The sequence below is a fragment of the Tachyglossus aculeatus genome, chromosome 4 (genome assembly GCF_015852505.1).
Source record: "Tachyglossus aculeatus isolate mTacAcu1 chromosome 4, mTacAcu1.pri, whole genome shotgun sequence".
NCBI lineage: Eukaryota > Metazoa > Chordata > Mammalia > Monotremata > Tachyglossidae > Tachyglossus > Tachyglossus aculeatus.
The window spans coordinates 60,745,619-60,758,874 of NC_052069.1; the positions used below are offsets into that span (position 1 = coordinate 60,745,619).

Consider the following 13,256-nt stretch of genomic DNA (forward strand, 5'->3'; position numbering starts at 1 on the left):
ATCCTAAGCCAAAACCTTCAGAACCTGTGAACCCCTTGCATCCATGGTAAAATTGTTGTAGGGTCTAAACTACCCTGTGGCCCAGAGAATTTCTTCTCATCACTTTACAGGCTGTAAATTTTATTTTCAGTAGGAATAAATATACTTGTTTACACCTGCTTATTTTATGGGTAAAATGTAGAGCAAATAGTATATAACATGGGGCATTTGGATTACAAACAATTTTTAATTAAAATTGAAAGCTTAATACAGTTGGTGCTGTTCCTTGACATACAGAATTGCCCAACGTTTTCATGAATCCCACTGAGGCCTCATGCTGCACAAGATTCTATAGTGTTTTCTGGCATCTTGGACTTCAAATTCATTCATTAATGCTGCTAGCTAATTGATGAGGTGATTATTGTAGAATTATGTTTGTGAGAGGTACTAATGCCTACTTCTGGAGCCTGCCAAATAGTTTTAATTTCACCCGGAATTTATAGCTCATAAGCAGCGGGGAAGAAAAATGACCGATTTTCTACTGAGGATTTTTTCTTTTTTTAAACACCTTCCATTTTCACTTTGGATCTGGAAACATTTCAACATTACCCATTCTTCCCTCCCATCTCACAGAAGAGCTGATTTTTCAACCTAATGGGGCAGATCAAAAGGGGAAAACTTTGGAATTCTCCTCGCCTATTCAACCATGACCTCTACCCTCTATGCTGCTGTACTGATTCCAAGATTTAGGACTAGGATTACCTTGAATCATTAAAACAGTGAGACACATTTCTGCCCCAGGAGCCCAAAGCTCACAGCCTCCAGGGACAAACAGGAAAGGAAGTTCCAGGCCCTCCTTCTGGCATTCACCCCAACATTAATAAGGTTTATGACCACAGAAAGAGGGGAGGGTTAGCTGCCGTAGAGAGTTTATTCTCTTGACCTTGCAGACCCTCCAATCCATTTTGAGCTCATGGGAAAAATCAACCACAGTACCTGCTTCCCAAAGCCTTATTCTGGCTGCCTTCTATCCCTGGCCACAACCCCTTTGGGCCAGTCTGTGGAGAAATGGGGCTATCTAACTAATCCCTGTAAGGTAGGTAACAGCAGTCATCACTGTCCCTACTGTGCAAGATGAAGAAATCTAGGATGGAAAGTTTAAAGACCTTTCCCATGATAAATATTGGTAGATCCACTTGCCAAAACAGTAGTAATAAAAATAGGAATAGTATTAAGTGCTTGCTGTGTGCAGAGCACTGTACTAAGCACTACGAGAAAATACATAGGTAGGAATTAAACATGGCCCCAGAGGTGCCAGGAATGAAGTAGATGATATCTGAATCTGTTGACACCTCTGGAGTTGAGAGAAGTTGTCTGAGACCTACTAAAACCCAGCTCAGCACCTTCCCATATGGTCAGGACTCCAGAATGGCTGATACTATATGTACTTCACAGTGAGCATACATATATATATGTATACATATATATATATATATATATATATATATATCTCCTAATCTTTTCCCTTTAAATAAGCTCATCCCTCTTCCAAATAAAAAAGAAATATGATGGAAATTACAGGTTTGAAATTAAGTTGGGGAATGTAGAATTTACTCTTTCATCAAGATTGTTCATTTCGAAAACACAGTAACTACACTAACTTACCTAAGTGAAATTCTTATCAACACAACTAAAAATACCTGAATGAATTATTGTACCATTCCAGAAACATTAGGAAAGACTATCTTGAAAATAAGCAGAGTGCGTGTGTGCTCTGCACACAGTAAGCGCTCAATAAATACGATGTAATGAATATTGCACTGTAAGAATGTTTAGCAGTACAAAAGCATTGAGTGGTACAGGTAAGCCTGTGTGAATAATTTAAAACCAACTTTATGTTGATGGTCAATAGATTTGCCCTTGATATTCAGCCTTTCCTAATGTTCATTAACTGATCTAAAAATTTCCTACCAACTGTGAGCTCCACTATTATGGGTTAGCATTGAAGAGCTGCAAAATGCCTTATTCCCTTTCAGGTTTTCATTTGATTTACTTCTGAATCACAAAACAGTATCAAGGACACCTGAGGATATTAATAAATAGGCCTACAGCAGCCTCTTCCTAAAGCATTTCATTAATGGGCTGTTTTTAAGTAATCTGTGGGAAATAACCCTTTACTGTAATTTGTAAGCTATGTGGATGTGTATTGTCTTGTTTCTACAGAGTGTTATTGTAATCCTTTTGGCTCAATCCATGACCGCTGTAATGACACAGGATATTGTGAGTGTAAGGAGGGAACATCAGGGCCTAAATGTGATGAGTGTCTGCCTGGGAATTACTGGCTCGAGGGCTGTCAACGTAAGTAACTCTGGGAGCTGCCCTTGGCCTCCTTGCAGCTTTGCTGCTTCTGCTTTTTTATGCTTGGCATGTGAAGCTACCTGAAGCAGAAAAAGAGCTTTTGCTCCCATCAAATTCCCAATGTCACCTTATCAGCCCAACATGTGAAGTGAAGAGCAGTCAATCAATTGGAGATTCCATCCCCCTAAGGGCTCTGTCAAAAGTCTATTCCCAGCCCCGGCTCTGCCTGTGGAGTCTGTACCAAAGCATTGTTACAGATCTGTGCGGCTAATCCGATTGTCTTGATTCTACCCCAGCACTTAGCACAGTGCTTGGCAGTGCAATCAGCGCTTATTATCATAACTAACAAACTGACTTGGTGTCCCACCAAACACAAATGAACCATATACAAACGTTTGATGCCTAACTACAAAGTTAGAGGCCATCTGTCCTGTTAAGATATCATATTTTTCTCAGGGCTAAACATGTTGGGCTTGGCTTTTACAAATCATGGTATGTTTGGGATTCTAAAGATGACTGTTTCCACCCTGAAAATGAATTGAGTCAGAAATGGGATTTAGTCCTTCCTAAAGTCCCTTGAACCCTGAAGCATTCCTTATGGAGTCTGGATCTGGAAAAGATCTTCAGAACACCAGGAACCTATCTATAATCCTGGTTGGCCTCCATGCACCTAAATTGTGAAAAAAAAAAACTAAGTTGCCTTTTTTTTCCTCTTAAAAAAGAAAGATGAGTGACAAGTGTCCAAAAACAGGGAATGTCTTATTCAGGACCTAGGTATGTGAATAAATTGAGAATGTCTTGAACTGAATGCATATTATAAACCTCAAATTTGTAAATTAAATAAAATCTGAATGCCCAGGTCTATGATCTCTCCAATAACCCAATCTAAATAATAAAACTAAAAGGGATGATAATTAAAAATAAATGAAGAAAAATTGAGACTTTAGAGAGCTACTGTTCCGAGAATCAATCACAGATAGTGTTCAGTTTATTCTGACATATCTGAGGGTGATCAGCCCATCTTAAAAGAATGGTATTGCAGGGCCAGTCATGTCAAACTGCATATATGATAAAGATAAACTAATTCCTGTAGCAAGTGGCTCTTTGATTTTATAACCCCCAATGGGTTTAATTCTGCCTAAACAGCTGAATAGATACCTTCTATTTTTTCTCTTTTCTTAGCTACTGCTATGTCTCATCTTCCAACCCTCCTATCCAATGCTGCAGATCTACTAGGTGTCATGCTACCGAAGGAGCCTCATCCCTATTGCTTGGACTGGATTTAGGATCAAATACATTTTCCCCAAAAGGCTTAGCTCTGTGCCCCTGCTCACTCCTCTTCCTCCCACATGCCATCTCTGGACATTCATGTTACCAGGTTTCAGTATCCCAGTATCCAAAGCACATTGCCGATATCACATCTCCTCACCAGACTCACCTGCGTCCCGCTTAACTGTATATGGATTAGAAAGTTTTTCATTTTCCATATTGGTTAGGAGGGCCCTGAGGCCTGTGTATGAGACTGGTCTTTAAATAGCATCCTTCACCTAGAAATCTGCAGAGCTTAATGGAATAGCTCCTCTCTGTCTAAACTCTTCTTGTCTTGCTGGCGACAGTGCCTTATGGTTGAAATAGACTCCTGCAGGCATGACAACTTGTGATCATTAAAAAGATCCCTTGGTGCTTTCTGCAAGATGATGAGTGTTGATTAAACCCCGGTGGGCAATTATATTCAGCCTACCTAAATTCCCCTTGTAATTTTAAATTGATTATCTTTTGGCACTTGTGCTTCCAGATACATTGAATGAATACAGCTATTTAATGTTTCACTAGTGAGTGATGAGTCCTGTATACCTAGTTCATGACCTCTTAGGATTTAAGAACCAATGCTATACTGGGCCAATATTTCACTATTGACTCTGCTACTCACGCAAATTAGAGTGATTCATTAGCCCAGATTAATGCTACTGGATTTGGTTAATTCTGTACTGACAAAATGAGTTTTTCATTAACGTCTTTGAGAAATGCCTAGATAATATGGAATCAGTGGTTGCTAACTAATCCATCCTGCAGAGGAGTATTACTCACAAGTAACCTGAATTATGCCTGAATATTTCCCCAGCCGAGATTTGGTGAAAATTCATATGGAAATATAGTCATACATATGTAGACATACATACACACAAACATGTACACACTCAAGGGTTGGGGTTAAATTCTCCAAAACCTATCTAATAATTCACTTACAAATGGATTTCACTGACGAAGTCAAATTCAATCACCAGCAAAAAAAATCCTCAAAATGCCTTACTAAGGGTTTGGAGAGGATGGTAGAGAGCAATTCAATGCTTCAAAGGTTAATCAACCACCTGAATTGTTTGTCTATCGATCCATCATATTTATTGAGTGCTTACAGTGCGCAGAGCAGTGTACTCAGCACTTGAGAGAGTTCCATGTGCCAGAGTTGATAGACATGCTCCCTGACCACAAGGTGCTTACAGTCTAGATGGGGAGACAGACATTAGAATGAATCACATATATGTATGTAACTGTTGTGAGGCTAAAGGTGGGCTGAATAAAGGGTACAAATCCATGTTCAGGCAATGCAGAAGGGAGGGGCAATAGGGGAACGCCTCATTTAGGGGATGTGCATGCTTTAAAGGTGATGCAAAGGAGTTTCTGTTTGATGTGAAGGTGGATGGGCAACCACTGGAGGTTCCTGAGACATGGACTGAGTGGTTTTGTAGAAAAATGATCCAGGCAGCAGAATGAAGTATGAATTGGAATGGATAGAGGCAGGAGGCAGGGATGTCAGCAAGGAGGCTGTTGCAGTAGTGAAAACGGGATAGAGAAAGTGATAGGGATAGGATAGGATCGCAAGTCATTTGTTATTATTAAACCCATTGAGTGTAAGACCCCTATAGCTTGTGAACAAGTGGAACAGGGCAATGGTGATTATGCAGGAGAATTTTAAGATGGCAGGAAACGATAAGGATGATCCTGATAAAGCAAATTTATAAAATCCTTGGCAGAGCAGAAGTGACTTGAATAACTGTTTTGTGTCAGCTAAGACAACACTAGCTATATCAGATATTGAATTAATATTTATTCCTAAAAATTCACTGCCTACCTCATCATTACTGCTTCTTCTATTTTGATTTCTTGGTTTCCCTGAGTTTCTTCCCTAAGGGTATTAAATTTTAACTTGTTAAATTACTATTTCAACCATAGGATTTTGAGGCTTGATATAATAATAACTGTGGTATTTGTTAAGCACTTTATATGCCAAGCACTATCCTGAGCTCTGGGGTAGACAGAAGGTAATCAGGTTGTCCCATGTGGGGCTCCCAGTCTTAATCCCCATTTTACAGATGAGGTAATTGAGGCACAGAGAAGTGGCTTGTCCAAGGTCACACAGTAGACAAGTGGAGGAAAGGGGATTAGAATCCTCATCCTCTGGCTTCCAAGCCAATGCTCTTTCCACTAATCCGTGCTGACCTTTTCAGGCAATTAGGGTTTAATTTAAATCAGTGGAAGAGGACATTAGGTAAATGGCGCTCAGGTGGTTGCAGGAGGTCATATATTCTTCAGTAGTGAACATTTGACTCCTTCAATGACTAGACTACCCTCAATCTATTACCTCTTTCCAGTTCGATCACTTAGGGTCTGTGCACCACATACACAAATCATTCATTATGGCATTGTATGGGTAAAATAACTGCTAATAGTTGCAGAGGTTTAATGGTCTTGGTTTCTGCTGTGAGTGGCATTATCATCAACATTAGTGTTTACTGTGGTGTGATTGGTGAAAGTAGATCACTGCGTAGGGATATCAAAATGCTTTTACAGGCACCAGCAATTTTAGCTCATGTTTTACAGGCTTTCCTTGAATATACCGTCCTTGCAGTGGTAGCGGTAGAAATGGACGTGGCTACTCCTGTGCTTTTAGCACCAGACATAGCTGCAACTGTGACACATTTGCACGAATTTACATGCAATCCTGGTTGGCAAACCTGGTATTAACCCCACTCTGTTCAAAATAAAAGCATTTCTGGCTACATCTCAGTAAAACAAGGATGAGGCTCTAGAAGCGGGAAAGAAGCAGCCAGTGTTGATTCCTAGCCCTGTCCACACAGCTTACTCACTGTGCCTCGATCTCTTCTATCTCTCCGCTGATTCCTTTCCCACATCCTACACCTAGCCTGGAGCTCCTCCCCTCCCCACAGTATATGCCAGACCATCACTCTCCCCACCTTCAAAGCCTTATTAAGGTCACATCTCCCCCAAGAGGCCTTCCTCAATTAAGCCCATTTTTCCCTGGCTCCCTCTCCTTTCTGTGTCAATTATGCACTTGGATCTGTGACCTTTGAGTACTGGATAAACACACCACCCTCAAGCCCACAGCATTTATGTACATACCTATAAATCATATATTATAAATTATTTATGTATATCAATGTGTGTATCTCCCTCTAGACTGTAAACTCATTATGAACAGGGAATCTGTATCTTCATTCATTCATTCAATCGTATTTATTAAGTGCTTACTGTGTGCAGAGCACTTGGGAAGTACAAGCTGGTAACATGTAGAGACGGTCCCTCCAACAATGGGCTCACAGTCTAGAAGGGGAGACAGACAACAAAACGAAACATATTAACAAAATAAAATAGAATAGTAAATATGTACAAGTAAAATAGAGTAATAAATCTGTATTAACATATATACAGGTGCTGTGGGGAGGGGAAGGAGGGGGCTTAGTTTGGGAAGGCTTCCTGGAGGTGAGCTCTCACTAGGGCTTTGAAGGGAGGAAGAGAGCTAGCTTGGCGAATGTGTGAAGGGAGAGCATACCAACTGTTATAGTCTCCCAGAGCCTTGTACAGTGCTCTGCACACAGTAAGCACTCCGTAAATATTATTCATGATATGTGATAATGATTGATGATCATTAAGGGCTTTAAGAATTAAGAAAGCCAGTTAAGCAGCAATCAAAGTTAATCATTCAGTGGTATTAAGTGCTTACTGTGTACAAAGTACTGCATACAAAGCCCCTAGAAGAGTGCAGTACAATAGAGTTCATTCATTCAATCGTATTTATTGAAGCATAATGGCTTAGTGGAAAGAGCATAGGCTTGGGAGTCAGAGGTCGTGGGTTCTAATCCCAACTCCCCCACTTGTCAGCTGTGTGACTTTGGGCAAGTCACTTAACTTCTCTGTGCCACAGTTACCTCATTTGTAAAATGAGGATTAAGACTGCGAGCCCCACGTGGGACAACCTGATTATTGTATCTACCCCAGAGCTTAGAACAGTGTTGGCACGTACTAAGCGCTCAACAAATTCCATCATTATTATTATTATTACTATTATTATTATACTGTGTGCAGAGCACTGTACTAAGCACTTGGGAAAGTACAACACAGTTATAAACAGTGACATTCCCTGCCTACAACAAGCTTACAGTTTAGAGGAGAAGAGACAGACATCAGTACAAATAAATAAAATTGCAAATACTTACATAATTGCTGTGCCACTGAGATAGGGGAAGAGCATAGGGAGCAGGTCAGAGTGATGCAGAAGGAAGTAGGATATGAGGAAAAGTGGGGCTTAGTCTGGAAATGCTTCTTGGAGGAGATGTGTCTTCAAGAAGGCCTTGGGGGAAGGGGAGAGTAATTGCCTGTCAGATTTGAGGAGAGGGCATTTCAGGCCAGAGGCAAGACGTGGGCTAGGGGTTGGCAGCAAGACAGACGAGATCGAGGCACAGTGAGAAGGTTAGCATTAGAAGAATAACTCCAATGAAAGGGCTTGGAATTCCTAACTGTGGGCTTGCTTTCGTTTTATTTTTGACACTCGTTGATATCACATATTTAATAGACCAAGCACCCTTTAGGTCAGCTTTCTGATGGCTGAGTTGGTTATGAACCATTTCTTCTATCCCATTTTTGTTATGTTTTATCGTTTTGAACCACAGTAAACTACATTGTATAAAGGAAAGAACTGCACTGATGCACTTTTATAAATCCTAATTACTTCCTCCTGCAGGTGGATATTATAAATCCGATTTTCTGCAATGGTTTCCTCCAAACATTATTGTTATGGAACATAAATGTAGGCTCTGCTATTTCATAAAAGGAATTATTGATGCAATTATAAAATTCATGTTTAGGAATCTTCTAAAATGCACTCTTCTGTACTTAATGACTCAGAGAAATCACCAGTCATTAGGTGAATCCATATTTTGTATCATGCCAATCAATAATAAGCAGTGCTACATTGGCCTGGTGATTTTCCTGTACAGGAGATATACAACTTATAGGCATACAGGAGAGCTGGTTTTCAAACTAATTTAGCCACTGATCAATTGCAGTGTCAGAAAATCACATCATAGCACATGGAGGACTAGAATTAGGTGAGCTCTATTTAACATTTAATTGCTGCAATGATAATGCTGACCCAACTTGAGTCACAGCTGCCTTTGCAGATTGCTACGGAGTTAAATCTCAAATTTTAAACTATTTTATGAAAGAAAATAGGCTGTGACTTACTATTTATATCTTCATAAGGATAGAATGGGGCTTGCTGCTATCTGACATTTTAAACAGTTGATTTGAGGCATTGAGAAGCCCTTAGAATATACAGAACAGTATACTCATCAAGTCGAGTTACTCGGACATGGTCCTTAGCTCACCTGAAGTGGGCTCACAATCTAAAAGGTGATGGAAGAACTGATACCTAAGGAAAGAAGTATTAGGGATGAACCCACAAAAACTCCATACTCAATGGTGTCATAAACCTATAATAATAATTATGGTATTTGTTAACCGCTATGTGCCAAGCACTGTACTAATCACTAGAGTAAATACAAGGTAATCAGGTTGTCCCATGTGGGGCTCACGGTCTTCATCCCCATTTGACAGATGAGCTGAGGCACGGCGAAGTTAAGTGGCTTGTCCATGGGCACACAGCAGCATAGCTTAGTGGAAAGAGCATGGGCTTGAGAGTCAGAGGTCGTGGGTTCTAATCCCATTCTGCCACTTATCAGCTGTGTGACTTTGGGCAAGTAGCTTAACTTCTCTGTGCCTCAGTTACCTCATCTGTCAAATAGGGATGAAGACTGTGAGCCCCACGTGGGACAACCTGGTTACCTTGTATTTACTCCAGTGCTTAGTACAGTGCTTGGCACTTAGTAAGCACTTAAATACCATTATTATTAAGCACTTAGTACAGTGCTGTGCACACAGTAAGTGCTCAATAAATACTGTTGAATGAATGAACAAGTGGCGGAGCTGGGATTAAAACCTGGGATTAGAACCCACACCCTGACTCCCAAGCCTGTGCTCTTTCCATTAAGCCATGCTGAATGATTTTCAAGCTTTCATAATCATCCCATTCATCTTAAAATCATTTAGACACCACTGTCTCTTCTGTTACCTACATTTTCCAAAGTTTACCATATTTAGAACTGAAATATCTTGCAAAACCATAAGCAGGTTTGATTTACAGACATGCTAATCATGATACTGGTTAATCATTGAATAATAAAAGCCATAGTTCCTTACCTAAAACATAAAATTGACTCTGAAATACTTTCAAGAGACATGAATTTTTGTTAGTTAATTCACCTTCTGCTTTTTCTAGGCAAGTGGAGTTACCGATTTTCTGAGTGCACAGCAAGCAAATGTTTAGCTAGAAATACAGGATGGGATGTTCACCTAATTAGATCTATGAACAGTCTGTAATGGAGAGTCAATCACAGTTAAATGCTGTTGGTGGCCATGGGACAGAGAACAAAATGACCATATAATCTTTGGCCATAAAATAAAACATAAGCTCACTGTGGGCAGGGAGTGTGTCCACCAACTCTGTTAAATTGTACTCTCCCAAACACTTGATACAGTGCTCTGTTCATGGTAAGCATTCAATAAATATGACTGATTGGTAGTGAAACAAAGTGTCTTGAGTCCACTCAAGCAGCATGTGCTGCCACACAAGGCACATGAACTACTTTCCCAGATGAAAGAAAAAAGTATTACTTGTAAGTTCATTGTGGGCAGGAAATGTGTCTGTTCACTTATATTGTACTCAAGGTGCTTAGTACAGAGTTCTACACACAGTCAGTGCTCAATAAATATGATTGAATGAATTGTAGGTGGAGTATTTATTATTAAGCATCTGCTGTGTGTATAGAACTGTACTAAGCTCTAAGAATGAAATTTAGACACAGTTCTGTGCCCTCAAGGGACTCTCAGTCTAAGAGTAAAGGAGGGAGGGGTGGTAACTGGCACAGAAAGAAAGGTGAAACAATGAAATAAGAGAAACACAGTATAAAAATTAAAGAAATTAAAATTAAAATTAAAGAAAAAGAGTGAGTATCACAGGAGTTAGAGAACACTGTGACTGTAAAAGCAGTTTCATGCTTCTCCCTGCCGAGACGGGGCTGTTCAACAGTACGAGATCACGAGATCACTTGACATAGGCTACAGAACCAATATAGACACAGCTTCAACCCCAATGTCCTATAAGTGCACAGACATTTGGCTGCCGCTTGTCCTCACCTGGCTGTGTTGGAAAGAGCAGGGTGGAAAAGGAGAATGTAGAATTGTCTTGTTCCCAAACATGATTTGGATGTAACTTTAATTCATTCATTCAATCGTATTTATTGAGCGCCTACTGTGTGCAGAGCTCTGTACTAAGCGCTTGGGAAGTACAAGTTGGCAACATATAGGCTCACAGTCTAGAAGGGGGAGACAGAGAACAAAACAAAACATATTAACAAAATAAAATAAATAGAATAAATATGTACAAATAAAATAGAGTAATAAATACATACAAACATATATACATACATACAGGTGCTGTGGGGAGGGGAAGGTGATAAGGGGGGGATGGAGCAGGGGAGGAGGGAGAGAGGATGGAGGGGGCTCAGTCTGGGAAGGCCTCCTGGAGGAGGTGAGCTCTCAGTAGGGCCTTGAAGGGACGAAGAGAGCTAGCTTGGCGGATGTGCATAGGGAGGGCATTCCAGGCCAGGGGGAGGACATGGGCCGGGGGTTGACGGCGGGACAGGCGAGAACTAGGCACGGTGAGGAGATTAGCGGCAGAGGAGAGGAGGGTGAGGGCTGGGCCATAGAAGGAGAGAAGGGAGGTGAGGTAAGAGTGGGTAAGGTGATGGACAGCCTTGAAGCCCAGGGTGAGGAGTTTCTGCCTGATGCATAGGTTGATTGGTAGCCACTGGAGATTTTTGAGGAGGAGAGTAACATGCCCAGAGCGTTTCTGGACAAAAACAATCTGGGCAGTGGCGTGAAGTATGGATTGAAGAGGGGAGAGACAAGAGGATGGGAGATGGGAGAGGAGGCTGATACAGTAATCCAGACAGGATAGGATGAGAGCTTGAACGAGGAGAGTAGCGGTGTGGAGGGAGAGGAAAGGGTGGATTGCCATCCGCCCTTTCTTCTCCCTCCACACCGCTACCCTTCTCGTTCAAGCTCTCATCCTATCCCGTCTGGACTAGTGCATCAGCCTTCTCTCTCATCTCCCATCCTCGTGTCTCGCCCCACTTCAATCCATACTTCATGCTGCTGCCCGGATTGTTTTTGTCCAGAAACGCTCTGGACATGTTACTCCCCTCCTCAAAAATCTCCAGTGGCTACCAATCTGCGCATCAGGCAGAAACTCCTCACCCTTGGCTTCAAGGCTGTCCATCCCCTCGCCCCCTCCTACCTCACCTCCCTTCTCTCCTTCTACAGCCCACCCCGCACCCTCCGCTCCTCTGCCGCTAATCTCCTCACCGTACCTCGTTCTCGCCTGTCCCGCCATCGACCCCCGGCCCACGTCATTCCCCGGGCCTGGAATGCCCTCCCTCTGCCCATCCACCAAGCTAGCTCTCTTCCTCCCTTCAAGGCCCTACTGAGAGCTCACCTCCTCCAGGAGGCCTTCCCAGACTGAGCCCCTTCCTTCCTCTCCCCCTCGTCCCCCTCTCCACCCCCGCATCTTACCTCCTTCCCTTCCCCACAGCACCTGTTTATATGTATATATGTTTGTACATATTTGTTACTCAATTTATTTATTTATTTACTTGTACATATATATTCTATTTATTTTATTTTGTTAGTATGTTTGGTTTTGTTCTCTGTCTCCCCCTTCTAGACTGAGAGCCCACTGTTGGGTAGGGACTGTCTCTATATGTTGCCAACTTGTACTTCCCAAGCGCTTAGTACAGTGCTCTGCACACAGTAAGCGCTCAATAAATACGATTGATGATGATGATGATGATGGATCTTGGCAATGTTGTGGATGCCAGGCTTGTATCTTCCTAAAGGTTTTCCATGAGAGCCATCATTTCTACAGGGATCGCCATCCCAACGGGAGATTGTAAACTTCTTGTTGGCTCCAGGGGGACTGGGTGTGAGGGTGAAGATAGCTCAGTGGCAAACTTAATTTGTCCAACCCAATTTGCTTGTAGCCACCCCAGTGCTTAGTACAGTGCCCGGCACAAAGTCAGTGCTTAACAAATACTACAATCACCACTAATGAAAAACAGGTCAAGCACAACTCCTAATGCCAGTGGAATACCTCATACCTGAACTCAAAAAACCCCATGTGAGTAGGCAGTTAGAATATTGGTACTTGCTGCTGAAGAGGTAGTAGCGCTGTTTGACAGAACCCTGGATGTCCGAGTGGCCCTATTCAGGAGTGCACTGCTGACCCGAACAGGCAGGAGGACAAGAAAAAGAGTCCCTAAAAATTTCCTGCCATGCCAAGAACAAGCAGAAGGAAGATATCAACTGCACAAAGACAAAGCTGGCACTCTAGCTACAAACATGCGGCATAGCAAGTTCAGCTTTTGTAATTGCACACTGCAATCAGAATGCTATGATAATTATGGCACTTGTTAAGCTCTATATGCCAAGAACTGTTCTAAGCACTG

The 13,256-nt window shown here is 41.8% G+C and overlaps 1 protein-coding gene across 8 annotated transcripts in view; it reads left to right on the forward strand.

The window, feature by feature from the left end:
- The window catches only part of NTNG1 (netrin G1), a 316,974-nt gene that overhangs the window by 263,533 nt on the left and 40,185 nt on the right, over positions 1–13,256 (forward strand). For 5 of the 8 annotated variants that reach the window (XM_038746005.1, XM_038745999.1, XM_038746000.1 and 2 more), the window contains one exon: positions 2,203–2,337. The exons of the other annotated variants lie outside the window; for them this stretch is intronic. In XM_038746005.1, coding sequence (XP_038601933.1) covers positions 2,203–2,337 — 135 coding nt within the window. The remainder of the gene's footprint in view (positions 1–2,202; positions 2,338–13,256) is intronic. 8 annotated transcript variants of the gene reach the window in all.